This window comes from Seriola lalandi, unplaced genomic scaffold (assembly GCF_002814215.2).
Source record: "Seriola lalandi dorsalis isolate HSWRI2012SDOR001 ecotype SW California unplaced genomic scaffold, Sedor1 jcf7180002054519, whole genome shotgun sequence".
In the NCBI taxonomy this organism is placed as follows: domain Eukaryota; kingdom Metazoa; phylum Chordata; class Actinopteri; order Carangiformes; family Carangidae; genus Seriola; species Seriola lalandi.
In genome coordinates, this window is record NW_019525072.1 from 1,284,196 (window position 1) to 1,298,628 (window position 14,433).

The following is a 14,433-nucleotide window of genomic DNA, read 5'->3' on the forward strand; positions in this document are numbered from 1 at the left end:
TCTATACATCCAGATCAGATCCGTAAATCTGTTCAGTAAACATAATCCACGGTTCATTTTCTCTTGTATACCATCCGATATGCAGGTCCTAACCATTTCGGTGGAACGATCACTGTAAGATACACACACAATAGTGCATCTATTATTTCCAGGAAACCTAGAGCGCCATCTTCAGTTTGCAGCAACACACTGCAGTTATGCTCAGCTTCGAAATTAAAGCATATATGTAGCTTTCTGTGATTATAATATCTCTGTGTAACCTTTAAATTATGATATGGACAAATATATTTCACCAAAGACAAGTCACCTGCCTCATGTTGTTCTTGGGCATTGCTGGCAATGCACAACACCAACGCTGCCCACCGCACGGCCCCACAGACACACACGACTGTTTATTGCATGTATTTATTGTCCAGGTACCTTTAAACGGTAACCATGCTAGTTAATGAACAGAAACAGGTCCAGGGTACTGAATGTGCTGACTGGGATGCTGGTTGACGACAATTTCAATTGTACATATTTACATAGAAAAGGTGGAATAAAGTGACAATCGTTGAACGGGAACAACTTTGCAAAATAATAATAATGATAAAAAAGAAGTCTAAACAAACAATATAAAGCTAGTCCCTGGCATTTATGTCTCCACATCTGTCAAACTGCAGACATCATTAGCATAGCAATAAAGGCACTCTGATGTTTTATATACATTTCAATGATCTTAAATAAGGGAAGTTCGCTTTTGGGGCTTTCACAGTAAAAATCATAACAGATTTGACACTCTATATTTCAAAAGAAATAAACAATGAAAATCAAGATAAGTATTTAACTTGATCATGTACTCAAAAATGTATAATTCAACAGACAGGAACAAAGAAAAATGCACTAAATATATTAAACTGATTTAAGTTAAAGGAATCTCAATAACAGCATCTCAACAAAAAAAAAAAGACAAAACAAACAAATATATATATATATATATATAAAAGATATTCCTTACACTGGTTTTCTATGCAACAATACATACAATACAGCACTCTGGATTGAAGGTCCACTCATTTTTCTGCCTATTATTCCATAACAAAAAGGCTTTTATTATGCCACATTCCTCACTATGGACTCTGGCACAATGATGAGGTACAGAGACAAAAAAAGGTGGCCTTGAATCTTAATATTATGTCGCTCCCCCAGCAACACTGTACCAGTGCTTTCAGTTTAATTTCGTGTGCTATTCCATTGCAAAAGTGTTATTTATATTGTCAAATGGAGGAGACAGCGAATATAAATTGGCTGACATTCAGTCTTGCAATAATAACAAGATGTGAATGTCTTGTGAGCTCCATGAAGTGTTTCATCTGAATGATGTTTTCAAAATTGATGTTCATATCCAAAAGCATTAAAAAAAACTGCAGTCGCACACACCTTGTCCATTGCAACAACAACAAAAGAAAAATCTGGCTTTCATGCAAGAGCTTCGATGATTTAACATAAAGAAAATATAATAAGTATACCACATAATGAAGAGGAATATCAGTGTGAAAGGGTAACTCAAAGCTGTACCTACCATCTACTTTTTTTCTCTTTGGTGTAACGTGATCTATCAAAAGTAGATCATTTGCACTAAACAATTCATTCCTGCCAGGCACGAGATGTAGCTGTGATAAGCTAGAGAAGGCTACAGATTAGAAACCAGTTCTTAGCGCAGCCTTTTCCTAACTGATCCATCAACTAAGCAGTGATTAAAGGTTTAAGATGGTAAGTCTTTTGGAATAGCAGAAAACAATGTGTATGGATCATGAAGCTGGAAAAATAGTGGATGTAAACATAAGTGCAACATGTCAGTGTCTGTTGGCTCTCACCAGCTCCCATGGATAAAATGCAGAACTTCAGAGAAATCTATGCCTGAACTCTCCTCTACACTTCCAGTGTTCAAATATGCCTTTATGTGATCTTCATTGCACAAACATGACAGTATTCTGAATACTTTCACTGGCCTTCTCATTCAAGGCCTTCTGTGTTACAAAAGCATGACCTTGAGCTTTTCTTTCACGAGCAGTAGTAACCTCTAAAGCTGAATGCGGCACTTAAATTGAGAGACTGAACATTTAGTCATTTGATGTTTAATTGGGAAAAATTAAAAGAAAATTGAATAACTCAAAGAGTTATTGTTTTCCAAATTTGCACTGGCACTGACTATTTTAAAAAGGGCTATTTGTAAGTTGTCTCTGCTGCTGAATGGGTTTTCTTGTCGGGAGCGGGTGGTGGTGATTGTAGCTTGAAAAGAGACTCAGTCATAATTGCGTTTACAAGACACAAGGTTATAACTGCCCCCCGAACAGAACTACGTCTTCAGGGCAGATTGGAGGCTACAGTGAGTCGCTATCGGAAAGTGACGAGACGGGCCTTGGCTAGCTGGTTAGCATGCTAACTTCAGTAGAAGCAAAGTCATCATAGAGACAAAAGTTAACATTGGTGTTGCTCTCCACCACTGGAAACAGCTGTTGGTGAGTAAAGGAATGAAGTTTGATGCTGAACTCGCAATGTTTCCTCTAGACTGGTAAATAAACAGCTGTTAATGCTAATGTTAGCCATGTGGCAATAGCAAAACTTACAAATAACTCCCGTAAAGAAGGTCAAATTACTCATCCACAACCAGGATTCTGAATCCCTGCTGACCTCAACCCAAATGAACTTTCAGCCTGATGAAACAACAGAGGTGCTCATGTAACAAACACCTAAATGAACAGACATGTAGTTGAACAGGATTTTAATATCCTGACTGCTCTTACAGTTGTATGCATAAGTTTGGGCAAATGAAAAGTGAGTAGAAGTAAATACAATCCCCGCAGCAAACAGACATTAAAAATTAGTCTTCAAATATTAATGCACTGTTACTTTTTATTTCACGACCCTAAAAAAATATAAAGTAAATGAATAAACAGATATCACAGCTAAGCTTTTTATAAGTCTCTCTATTCTCGATTAAAGAGTTTTCACCCACTCTTCCTGCAGATCACGTAAAAGTTCTCAGACATCTTTTAAGCTGTCTAACACACACAGCATGTTAAAGATCCACCCACAGGGTTTCAGTGATGTTCAGGTCAGGGAACTGTGACGGCTGCTTTTTGAAGTCGTGCATAGTGGATTTTGAGGTCTGCTTTTGGATCACTGTTGAAATGCTGTAGAAGTAAGACTTTCACTTTCTTGACTGACTGCAGGACATTTGCATCCAGAACTTGCTGATATTTCGTCAAGTCCATTCTCCCCTCTGTCGGTACAATGTTTACTGTGCCACTAGCTGCCATACAAACTCAAAACAGAATATTTCCACCTCCATGCGTAACATTTGACAAGGTGTTCTTTTCTTCAAATGCTGCATGGCTCTAATCCTTTGCTCTTCAGATGTTAACTTTTGTGATAAGGTTCCAGGTAAGGTTTTATATCTGAAGACTGTGTCTATACAGTGAATGCTGCACAGTGGAACCACCACTCCACTCCTGGGTCAGCTAAACCTTCCTGCAGCTCTTTTGCTTTGCCTTTCTGCCCAGCAGTTCCATGTCATATTTTTCTTGGTCTTCTAAATCTTGTCTTCACTTCCACACTCTCCCTCGCCTGCTATTCCTTAATGACATGTCAGACAGTGGAAGTCTCAAACTGGAAGCACTTTGATATCCATTTATACCCTGCCCTGCTTTGTAGCAGCAGTTAGCTTCATTTTAAGATCCTCAGTCAGTTGCTCAGAGGAGCCCATGGTTGCTGAGTGTTACCACAGAATCTAAAAAAAAGTTTTAATGAGTTAAAGTGTTTTTTTCCAGTAAAAAGCTGGCCAAACTGTTACACAAGCCAAATTACTGTTTAATTTTTTTATATTTTTGAAGTAAATGAAAAAAGTACCAGTGCATTAACATTCGAAGAAAGATTCATTTGATTAATTTTTTAATGTCTTTGCTGAAGAGGTTGTATTTACTTTTCACTTAAAATCCACACAATATGTGATTTGCCCATGGGGGCCAAATTGATAACATCAATATCTAATGTAGATTTTGGATTAGGGAACCAAATTACAAACCAACTTGCATAGATATTCATCTTTTCCAATAATATCTTTTTTTACAATAGCATCACATTTACTGTCTTATTCGAAGGCAGTTTTCTTTTAACTTCAGCTGGGTTAGGTAAAAACAATGCACATAAACACAGCCATCAACTACATTTACATGCAGTATACACCAAATTACCAGAAAAATAAAATTACCTGTGCAACATGCAATAATGCAACCTGATAAAACAGCCTTGCAATAAATAATAACTCTGTGAAACTAATGATGATCAATTTACAGTGAAATTGATTCCTATAGTCATTTTTTAAGGCTGAGATTGTGGTGGTGAATTAGATTGCATTATACTTAAGTGTTACTTATATGTTGTATTTTTGACTCCATTATAAAAGCACCACAAAGTGTGAGCCTCAAAAAGGACCATAAATGCATCAAAGACACTGTGCTGTTATATTGGATCGCATTACCCTGTACAGGCGTTTATATTTTTCTGGTCACTCAGTGTTTGGTGCTTCAGAAAATCATGTTGCAGCCTAAACTGAGACATAGTCAGTGATTTATAATAGAATGAAAGTGCAGCCTGACTGAATGCCACAAATAAAGAACTGGTGAGTGAAGTATTAAAAGCACTTAGAAGAGCATAAATATTAGAGTCCAGAGAACTCTTACAATAAATGAGAAAAAAAAAAATCAGCCCTATAAAGGATTTTGATCGTCTTCAACAGGGGCGACACTCCTGCTTCAATTGGATTGAAAATTAGCATATTAAATACTTAAATAGATACAAAATTTTGTTATCTTTTAACACAAACTGTACACATCTGGTACCAATACATATAAAAATTACAAGTGCGATTACTTTAGAAAGGACACTCTCTGATACATCATATCAAAAATATGTAGCTTTAGTAGCACTTTTGTTCTTCATTTTATCTAGTAAACTTTACAATTCTAATTTACACTCCAAAGACGTGAATGAGGTCTTTTTTTTTTTTTTCTTGTTGCTGCAGTGGAGCTGCCCAGCATTAATGTCACAAGTCGTCCGCTGTGACCACAGCTTTGCTCTTCAACTCTTCTACTTATATCACCTTCTTCTCCGCTCCTCCGTTCTTCATCGTAAATCACTTCCTCTTCACCATCCAATCGCTCCTCTGTCCTTCACACGCTGGCTTTTAAACCTCTTCCTCTTCCACGTGCACTTCAATCAATTTTTTCCACTTTCCCAATAATCTTCTCCTCGAAGATGGGCAAGACGGCATCATCGTCACGTACCTCTTCGAACACCACCCCGCAGTCGAACTCGTCGCTTACCTTCTTGAAATAATACCTAAAAAGGTGAGGAACAAAGTTAAGCTCTGACCTTCACTTACACTATCTGCCCGGCAGATAAGACACACATTACATCAGAAACTAGTTGGAGTTCATCAAGTTTTAACATTTGAGATTCACCTGTAGCACCCTTATAAGGCAATTAAGTTTAATAAGTTCTCATTTTTAATCAGTTGATCAAGCTATAATTCATCATGTCTCTTTAATTTGTCAGAAATGAATGAGTAAAGAATAAGCAATGTAGGAACTGTGGACTTTCAGAATTAGAAATTTTGTTAAAAATCCTGACCTAGACAACAAGATCCTAATGCAATCCTGCTCGCTGACAGAATATGTGTGTCTTTAAATATAAATGTCCATAGAAATCAAATAGCTGCATAAATCTCACCTGTAATTTCCTTTCTTTGTTAGCAGCTCTTTGAACTGGCCCAGAGTGACGACCCTCCCTTTGACCGACGTCCTGTAGGGTATCTGCTCCTCACAGAAGTAATACGCCACCACAGTGTTTTCACACGGCTGCTTTTTACTGGCTTTGTGTCTGCAGACGGAAGTAACACAAAACAATTTAGAAAATCTGTGTACATATACATATCAATATATCAATATATATACAAGGTCTAATTTAGAGACTTTCACCTGAAATGGGTTCATAGGGACAGCAGTTTACTAAAGGGAATTACAGTTACATGCTCACATTTCTAAGTAATTGTATAACGGGGGAAACAATGACAGTGATGCAAAATTATTAAAGGATTAAACAAACAAGTCAAAACACATGGAAGGAGCAGAAATTTTATAGAGAATGAGGCTTAACAGCTGTGTGTGTGTGTGTGTGTGTGTGCGTGTCTGTGTGTCTGTGTACCTGGCAAATCTGCAGATACAGTTTGTGGCAACATGTGAACCTAGTAGATTACTTGTAAATTGTGTTTTGATTCTGGTGACAGTAACTCTTAATTTTTTTTTCTGAAAGATGTTTACATAACCTCTCAGGGAACGGGGAAGTCAGCTGAGGGCTGAGGTCATTCCATGCCTTGCATCTTTAAGGGTGAACTTTCTAATCAATATTTGCAATTACAAGAGGCGAGTGAAAAGGTGAACAACGAGAGGCTAACGTCCTCCTGATTCACATGCTATTGAACAGGTTAAACAGGTTATGAGTTTTGGATTAGAACAGACTAGTGAACAGAAAACAATGTCTTTTAATAATCAATTCTAGTGTGAATAGCTCTGAGGCTATCTAAGGACAGCCTATATTGAGAAAAAAACAGCTGTGGTAAACAAGATGATGAGCATTGTTTCAACAGGATGTATGGGAGAAAAGTAAAGTGGTGAACTGAAATGAGGCTTAAAAACAAAATATCTACAGATTTCGCAGTAGACAGTTTTTCTATTTTCTCCCAATGTAGAAAATAGCTTAAAATACAGAAAGCTCAGTGGATTACTGTGAACATCTGGAACAGTGTTCCTGGAAAGCCATGCTACTGTTGAGTTCAGGTGTTATTTTTAGATGCTTAGAGCACCAGAACCAAGGTCCTCTATTGTATCATGGTGGCAGTGAAAATGTCATCAGCAGACATCCATCCATCCATTATCTATACTGCTTATCCTTGTAGAGTCGCAGGGGGCCTGGAGCTAATCACCGCTGACAATGGGCGAGGGCACGGTACACCCTGGACAGGGTCGCCAGTCTATCACAGGGCTAACATATAGAGACAAACTAGCACTTGCACAAACATTCATACCTTTTCTGCAATTTGGAGTTAGTGCCAGTTAACTTAATGTACAGGTCTTTGGACTGTGGGAGGAAGCCGGAGAGAACCCATGCAGACACAGGGAGAACATGCAAACTCCGCACAGAAAGGTCCCAGTCCGGGGGTTCAAACCCACAACCTTCTCACTGTGATGCAACAGTGCTAAAGCCACGAATATCTGCCAGGTTATTCAGTATTTTTTGACAGTATCAGATATAAATGTATTTTTCCCCTCCCCACAGCTGAGTGATGTCAATGAATGTCAATTAGTCAACATATTACACAATGTTGTATCCATCTGTCCTCTAAATTAAAGATGACAACAAGCAGGAGGAGGCCAATTTTGCAACTGGCCATAGGGGGCATACAATTTTCATGACAGGATATTATGGGGTAATTCAGATGAACGCAGCTCTTGAGATAAAATCTGTTAGTTTCTAATATTGGTGCAGATGAAAGGTTTTCAAACGCTCGCGGAGGCAATTGCTGTACTTCAAAAATATAGCACTCTTCATCAGAGTCGTAACTCAAGTCAAAACTGAACACACACACGTCAGTAGTAAATGTCCATAAATCCACTTTGAGAATATAAATAAAAGATATTTCTTATAACTCCAGAACTTGCCCGTGAATCATGTTTTTAGGTTCTCTGTAGTATCAAAATTAATCTAGTGATAGTTGTTTGTAGGTCCGCGGGTGCAAATAGGAACTGCTAATAGCTAAAAGTGCACACATTTAATGCCTGTCTCGATGGTAAATGGTAAATGCACTGAACTTATATAGCACATTTCTAGTCTTATTGACCACTTAAAGCACTTGACACTATAAGCCACATTCACCCAGACCGATGTTACATTGGGGCCAATTTTGAGGTTCACTGTTTTGCCCAAGGTCACTTTGACACAGCGCCGGGTGAACCGGGAATCGAACCACCAACCTCCTGATTAATGCATGACTCCCTCCTGCGCTGAGAACATAACCGTCCCCCAATCTTCTTTGAAGGGATACCTGTGCACAACCATCACCCCCAGTGTAGATCAATACAATCCAAAAATGGATAAATAAATAATAATAATAATAATAATAATAATAATAAGTTACCATGCTTTACTAGTATTTTTTTACTGTTGATATTTCTTCTTTTTCATGACCAACATCCTCCATCTTTTCTAAATTACAATCCCTCAGCTGTATTTTCCCACATCTTTGAGTGTGGACACTGGAGGTAGTGAAGGGTTCAGTCAGTCTTCGTGATCTGACTACTGAAGGACTGAACCCCCGGTCTTCACAGGTCTGACCAGAGGCTTCGCCCACTGGCAGAGCCACGTAACCTGCCTTTCATCTGCCTCTTACACAGTTCCCCTCCATCTGTTAAGTACCCATCTGAGACGGCAGTCAAACATCAAACAGAAACATGTTTCTGACAAAACATCAAAAAAAAAAAAAATTATACTCCGGCCGGAGTCTGCCTTTGCATGAACACAGAAAATATACACGTCTACTTCCTCTGTGATCATCTCTGTGGGAAATAACAAGCAAGAGATCTGAAATGTTTTCTACCATCAAGCCTGATCCTTGTAATTTATACTCTTTACATCAGGGTCATTAAAAGTAGCTCTTTCCTCAGTGGTTGGCAGGTGTGTGTTAAATCTCATAGCCTTGTAGCCATTATATAGGTGTGATAATGATACTGCAAACCCAACCCATGTCCATTGCAAGGTTATCAGTAACTACAGCTAACGAAATAACGGAAATTAGATGTGAAAAAATATTTTCGTTAACTGAAATAAAAATAAAAATAAACAAATAAATAATAACTAACTGAAACTGTATTGTGTGTTTCCAAAACGAATTAAAATAAACTACAATTATAGACAAAATATCTTTAGTTTTTGTCTTTGTCAGTTTATTTCATACATAAGCCTATGGTATATGAAATCTATCTTCCAATTTTTTTGGCTGTGCCCGATGGAGCAGTATCTTAGCAGCTGTGTGGCTCTCAGTGTACGACCAGTACATGTGCACTTTAAGTGTCCAAAACATTCCCTGTATGAATGATGTAAAGTACAACATGAGAAGTATTTTATTGTTAATTAACTGCAGTGATGAGCCGTAGAGCTGCAGCATCTACAACTAGAGCTGGGCAGTCCGAGTTAATTTTGAGTTGGTTCTTCTAAATGAATCGAACTTCTAGAGTTTGTAGGATTTTTCATGTTTTTTTTCTCGGATTGACTTGACCTGTATCTCACCTCAGAAGCACAATTACACACATTTTGCACTTAATGCTGCATCTTGTGTTGACTTTTTACTTATTTGTGCCCATATTTACATTTCATGTACTGTTGTTTTCTGTTTTTCTGTCTAGTTGAATATTTCTGAATACATTTTTAAAATGGTACAATGGTTACACAATACTTTTTTTGAATCATGCCCCTAAAAAAACTAAAACTAACACTGAAACTAATAAAAACTAAACTAAAATAAGCATTTTCAATAAATAAAACTAAACTTAACAAGTAAACTAATTCAAACTAAACTCTACTTGAAAAGCAAAAATACACAAAACAAACTAAATAAATATAAAAACTAATGAAAAATGTTAAACTATTAAAACCTTGGTCCATTGCTTTCCTTTTTCTGGACATCCTATTGTACATTATTGCTTGCTCAATAGACTCCACTGGCATAACATGCAACATGCCATGTAAAAGCGAGCATCCTCAGCTGGTTGAGTTTCATTCCAACATTAATCAACACAGGGAAAAGACACCAAACAAACTCGGGGATGACATACAGCACACAGAGAAGGGAATTAATTGCTGATTTCTAAATGCCTCTTTTAGTAGTTCTACAAACACACATAGTCCTGGGTAACTTAACTACCAGTGATGAAAATGGGAGGTAAGGTGGGTTGGCGTGACCTATGGGGAATTTGGGGATAGTGGGAGAAGTTACTGGTAAGACACAGTGGACATACTCGGGCTCGGAGAACTCGCTGTCAGAAACGGCGGGCACCACGCTGAGCGGAGGGAACAGTGCAGGCCTGACTGCGGTGCGACCCCTCTGGATCACCTCCATCACATACCTGAGGGACCGAACAACCCCAGCAGTTAGACACAGACCGGCGCTAAAGGAGCACACAGGCTAGAGAACACAAGGGCAACTGTTTCATTTAGACAAAATGACTAAGAGGACAGATCCAGCTTCTTCCCCCGTGGAGCGAGTCAAATAGATTCTGTTTAAAAACTGCATTTCTTAACCGGACAGGTAACCGTGGCGATGAGACATGTCCGTCTACTTACCTCTGCTTGGGCTGTAAAGTTCCGGACTTAATCTTCTCCTCTTCAAGCCGCCGGCAAACCTCCTCCAGTTGGATGAGGGGGCTGGGAGCTGGGTTGGGGGGCATGGTGGGATCCTGGATGAAAGGGTGAGACGGCTGCACGTTGTTCCGCAGTTGGGCGCTGACGCACGGGTACGCCGAGCCTGACCTCTCCGCCGAGCTAAGACGGGATCCCTCATGGCCCGTAGTCCTCTTGGACCCAGCGGTGCTCCTGAAATGTAGTTTGCAACAGAGACACACTCATGGGTCTGTGGAAATCTTCACGTACATAAACAGGTAAAAAAAAAACTGTTGCCAAACTGTTGCTATGGAACGGGAAACGCTTTCCTGCATGGCAACACAACCAGGTGTTGTGAAGGTGGTAAAAAGGCAGTTGGGAATGCTTGCACTCAGATAAAGTTAACTGTCATCACTGACCCGTATGGGCTCCTCTTATGTTGAACCATTTCTTTCTGTCCTTCCATCAGCCACAAAAGGATCTTCTGTTTTTTCTCCATCTCTTCTCCCGGCCCCAGCATGTCATACGGCCGCACATCCTCACCTTTCTTGTACACTCTTTTACACTGTGTGCCACCTTTGCTACTGCACAATAGAAGAAAACAACTGGTAAGAGGTAAAGAAAAAAAAAAAGAAAAAACATTCTGGGTGCATTCATGCCATAACAGGAAGTAATGCTTGTGTTTCGTACCTGTAAACTGTATGCTCCATGGGGTTGGATCCCATGCCATCGGCGTAGCTGCGAGACTTTGATCCATAATGACTCGTCTCCATGCCCCAGGGAAAGCTGCCGTGCACACGTACGGCTGCCTCGGCCTCCACCTGCTCTTTGGGCTTCCCAGCGCCTGTGTGGTGGATGTGATGCGCATGTTTGTGGTGGTACAGGTGGCTGGTCTCTCCCTTAACACCATGCCTGGATGGGTGTTTACCCTGGCCTGACGACAGTGGCATTCCAACTCCCATCCCTTTGCCCCCTGGAAAACTGTCTGGTGAGCGCGACTTGGGAGAATGGCGCCCCGTCCCTGGCGACTGGCAGCCAGGAGTCCTCATGACCCGCTGGACGTGGTCGTCCAGGATGCTCTCTGGGTTCTCCTCGTGTGCATCTCTCAGAAAATTACCACTGTAGGTGATGTCAGCGTAGCGGGAGTTGTAATTCTGCGGATAAGCACCAGGGGGGAACCTGTGACCAGCTAATGATGCAGCTGTGGACATGATGACTTCATCACCATCCTCTTCCTTTAGTATAGAAACACACAAAACAAAACAAACATCAGTTACAGGAAAAGATTAAACCCAGACTAAAAATCTGGAAATATAAAGCCTCTTTACAAGGACAGGGCACTGAATATCTGTGGCATATAAATTCGTATACATTATGCATATAACACGTTAATAAAACTAAGCCATATAAAATATATCTGCATGTATTATATTATTTTAACAATTTATTTCCTAACACATTTCACAAAACTGAGGATCGTTTCCACGAGGGTGCATGTTGTACACATTTCAACCTGCAGGTGGCAGATTTTCACCACGTGTCCTCTCATTCTTACTGCAGAGGTTTGGAGACAAACCAGCAATACAACAGTTCCAGTTAGATTCAGGGCACATTTACGTTCATGTAATGACAAGTGCAACAAATAGCCTCAGCTCTGACAGCATCTGGCCCGCGGGGGGAGGGAATCATGAGGTCGGGCTGTTGCAGGCATTCAGAGTAGGTTTCGATAAGCAGGCCCTGTAGGGGAGGGGAGGACGCGCAGTGATGAAATAAAACACAGCGGTCGATGGAGAAATTCAGTCGGTTCAAACCGGTCAGGTTCGGATGTACTGCAAAAATCACGAGGAAACGTAAATTCTAACGCAAACATTTTATTTTAAAGCTAAATATTTCCCCAGTGTTTCGAATACAGCTGGAGTAGTGAGCACCATACGGCGGAGCTTTTATCTGAACGGCATCCTGTGTAAAGTTAGAAACACTTTGGCAGAGAGAGGAGGAAGGGGAGAGAACAAAGGGGTATAGTGGAAAGACAACAGTAGGTAGGGGTTTCTCTTTTATTTTCTTGCCAGCTCATGCCCAAACTTTTTAATGTCAGTGATGTTAATAATTAAATAAACCTTCACTTGTGAACATGCCAAAAAAAAAAAAAAAAAAAAAAAAAAAAAAAAAAAAGAGTTTGTTATTGCCCTGTGCTCACCCTCCGTTTGCTATGACCACATCAAACGCGGAGCAGAGGCATTCTCAGCCTGTTCCTACATAATCTCAACTTCCCTGTTCCCACCTCTTTCTTAAATCTAAGCAATGCTCTAAAAGACGCCGCACGAAGCCAAATCTTTTCTTTTTTTTTGGCATGTTTTTAATAACTGATGCTTCTATGTGTCTATGCACCAGCTCCAGATATCTGCGTTAGCTGAGCCCACTGGAAGTTATTCGTGGAACCGTGACATCTTCATTCGAGCACATCCCCACCCCCATCTGAAAATAAAATTTTGAAAATCCCTCGGCAAACAATAGCAGATATTTGACGCTCTACAAGTTAGCTTAGGTGGCTCCTGGGGATTTACTGATGATCTGCTAGCTCATTCATACAACAGCATGCCTCTCATTATGAGGACTGATAGCGCACATGCTTGCATGCTCTGTTACCTTGTTAACACCAAATAAAAAAACGATTCAGGCGAACCACGACCATCCCGCTCACATGATCTTTCAGCCGTTCATTTATTTATGTGAATAGCACGCTGCTGCTCTTGTGTGTATGAATTATCCTGTGCAGAGCTGAACTACAGGGCCCATTGTTCCAAAGAATTATGTTAGGTGAAGCTATAATTTCATTCTTAGCGGATTGTGTGACAAGAGCTGTGGGAAAGAGTTCCTCACGTCGTCACAATCGTTTTCTCACAGCAATAAAATGATAACATCAATCTTTAACCGGATGACAGATTTTTATGCTGCAGAAATTCTTCATGCATTATAAGCATATCATTTTAATACCGCTGATATTACGGTTAAAGAGCTGAGCCCCGAGTCCACGTCCTGCTCCAGATGCACACAGTATCACTTGATGAAGGCAGTCATTTCATGCGTGCCTCCAGGTTTAATAAAGCAAACCTCTAACTGTGCGATGGCAGCTTCTCTCCTTTCGGGGCCAAACCGCACGAATTGTCTGCCTTGAGACTTAATACTTGGCTCCGTGTACTGACGGAGATTTCATTTGTGGTTGCAGCGACCATTTCATCGGCGTTCAAGTCAAACATCAAACAGGCGGCACATTGTTCCAGGCTTACGAGTGGGCGAGTGTGCAGGTGCTCCATCCGATTGATCGACGAAGCCAGATCGCTGACAGGCCAAGGACGGCATCCTCCAAATGATTCATGTGTTTTTACTCCCCATTCACATGGCTGGCCTCATTAATTTCATTAAGGCCAGACGGATTTAAGTCTCCTTTGTTATTGGAAAGTTTAAGCCCAGCGGCCAGGCACACATCTCGCTTTCTGGCTTCTACCTGATACTACTCCTCATCCACCAGTCTGCTATTCAACCATCTATGGTCAGAATTTATTGAATCATTCTTTTATTAAAGAAAATGAAAGTAGAAAAAAAAAAAAAAAAAAAAAAAAAAAAGAGTGCTCTGATTTAAATTGAGATCACAACAGCTCTGACCAGAAGCTTTACACTTATTTGGGTCTTTCATAATAAAACATCTTCTCGAGCCAAGTTTATTCAATTGACAGCAAACTGAAATCAGCAGCAGTTTTAATCATCAGTTCATTCTTTTGGTAATTTTTAATTTTTTGGTCACATAGAACCAAAGAATCTGAAGTTGCCACCATGGACTCTGGGACACTGTGAATATTTTCACTATTTTCCACCATTTTACTGACAATATAATCGATTTATCTAGGAAAAAAATGGCGAAACTGCTTCTACATTAAAACTTCACACTTCCAACCCCCCCCC

General features: G+C 40.0%; 1 protein-coding gene across 2 annotated transcripts in view; it reads right to left on the reverse strand.

Moving 5' to 3' along the window:
• Positions 1 to 389: 389 nt before the first annotated feature.
• axin1 (axin 1) overlaps positions 390 to 14,433 on the reverse strand; it is a 27,009-nt gene continuing 12,965 nt past the window's right edge. The window contains exons 6-11 of one of the 2 annotated variants that reach the window (XM_023414003.2): positions 11,164 to 11,708; positions 10,893 to 11,057; positions 10,438 to 10,686; positions 10,113 to 10,220; positions 5,773 to 5,922; positions 390 to 5,382 (exon numbers count right to left, since the gene is read on the reverse strand). In XM_023414003.2, the coding sequence (XP_023269771.1) occupies positions 5,256 to 5,382; positions 5,773 to 5,922; positions 10,113 to 10,220; positions 10,438 to 10,686; positions 10,893 to 11,057; positions 11,164 to 11,708 (1,344 nt within the window). In that variant the 3' untranslated portion in view covers positions 390 to 5,255. The remainder of the gene's footprint in view (positions 5,383 to 5,772; positions 5,923 to 10,112; positions 10,221 to 10,437; positions 10,687 to 10,892; positions 11,058 to 11,163; positions 11,709 to 14,433) is intronic. The other variant, XM_023414005.2, reaches the window with a different exon arrangement.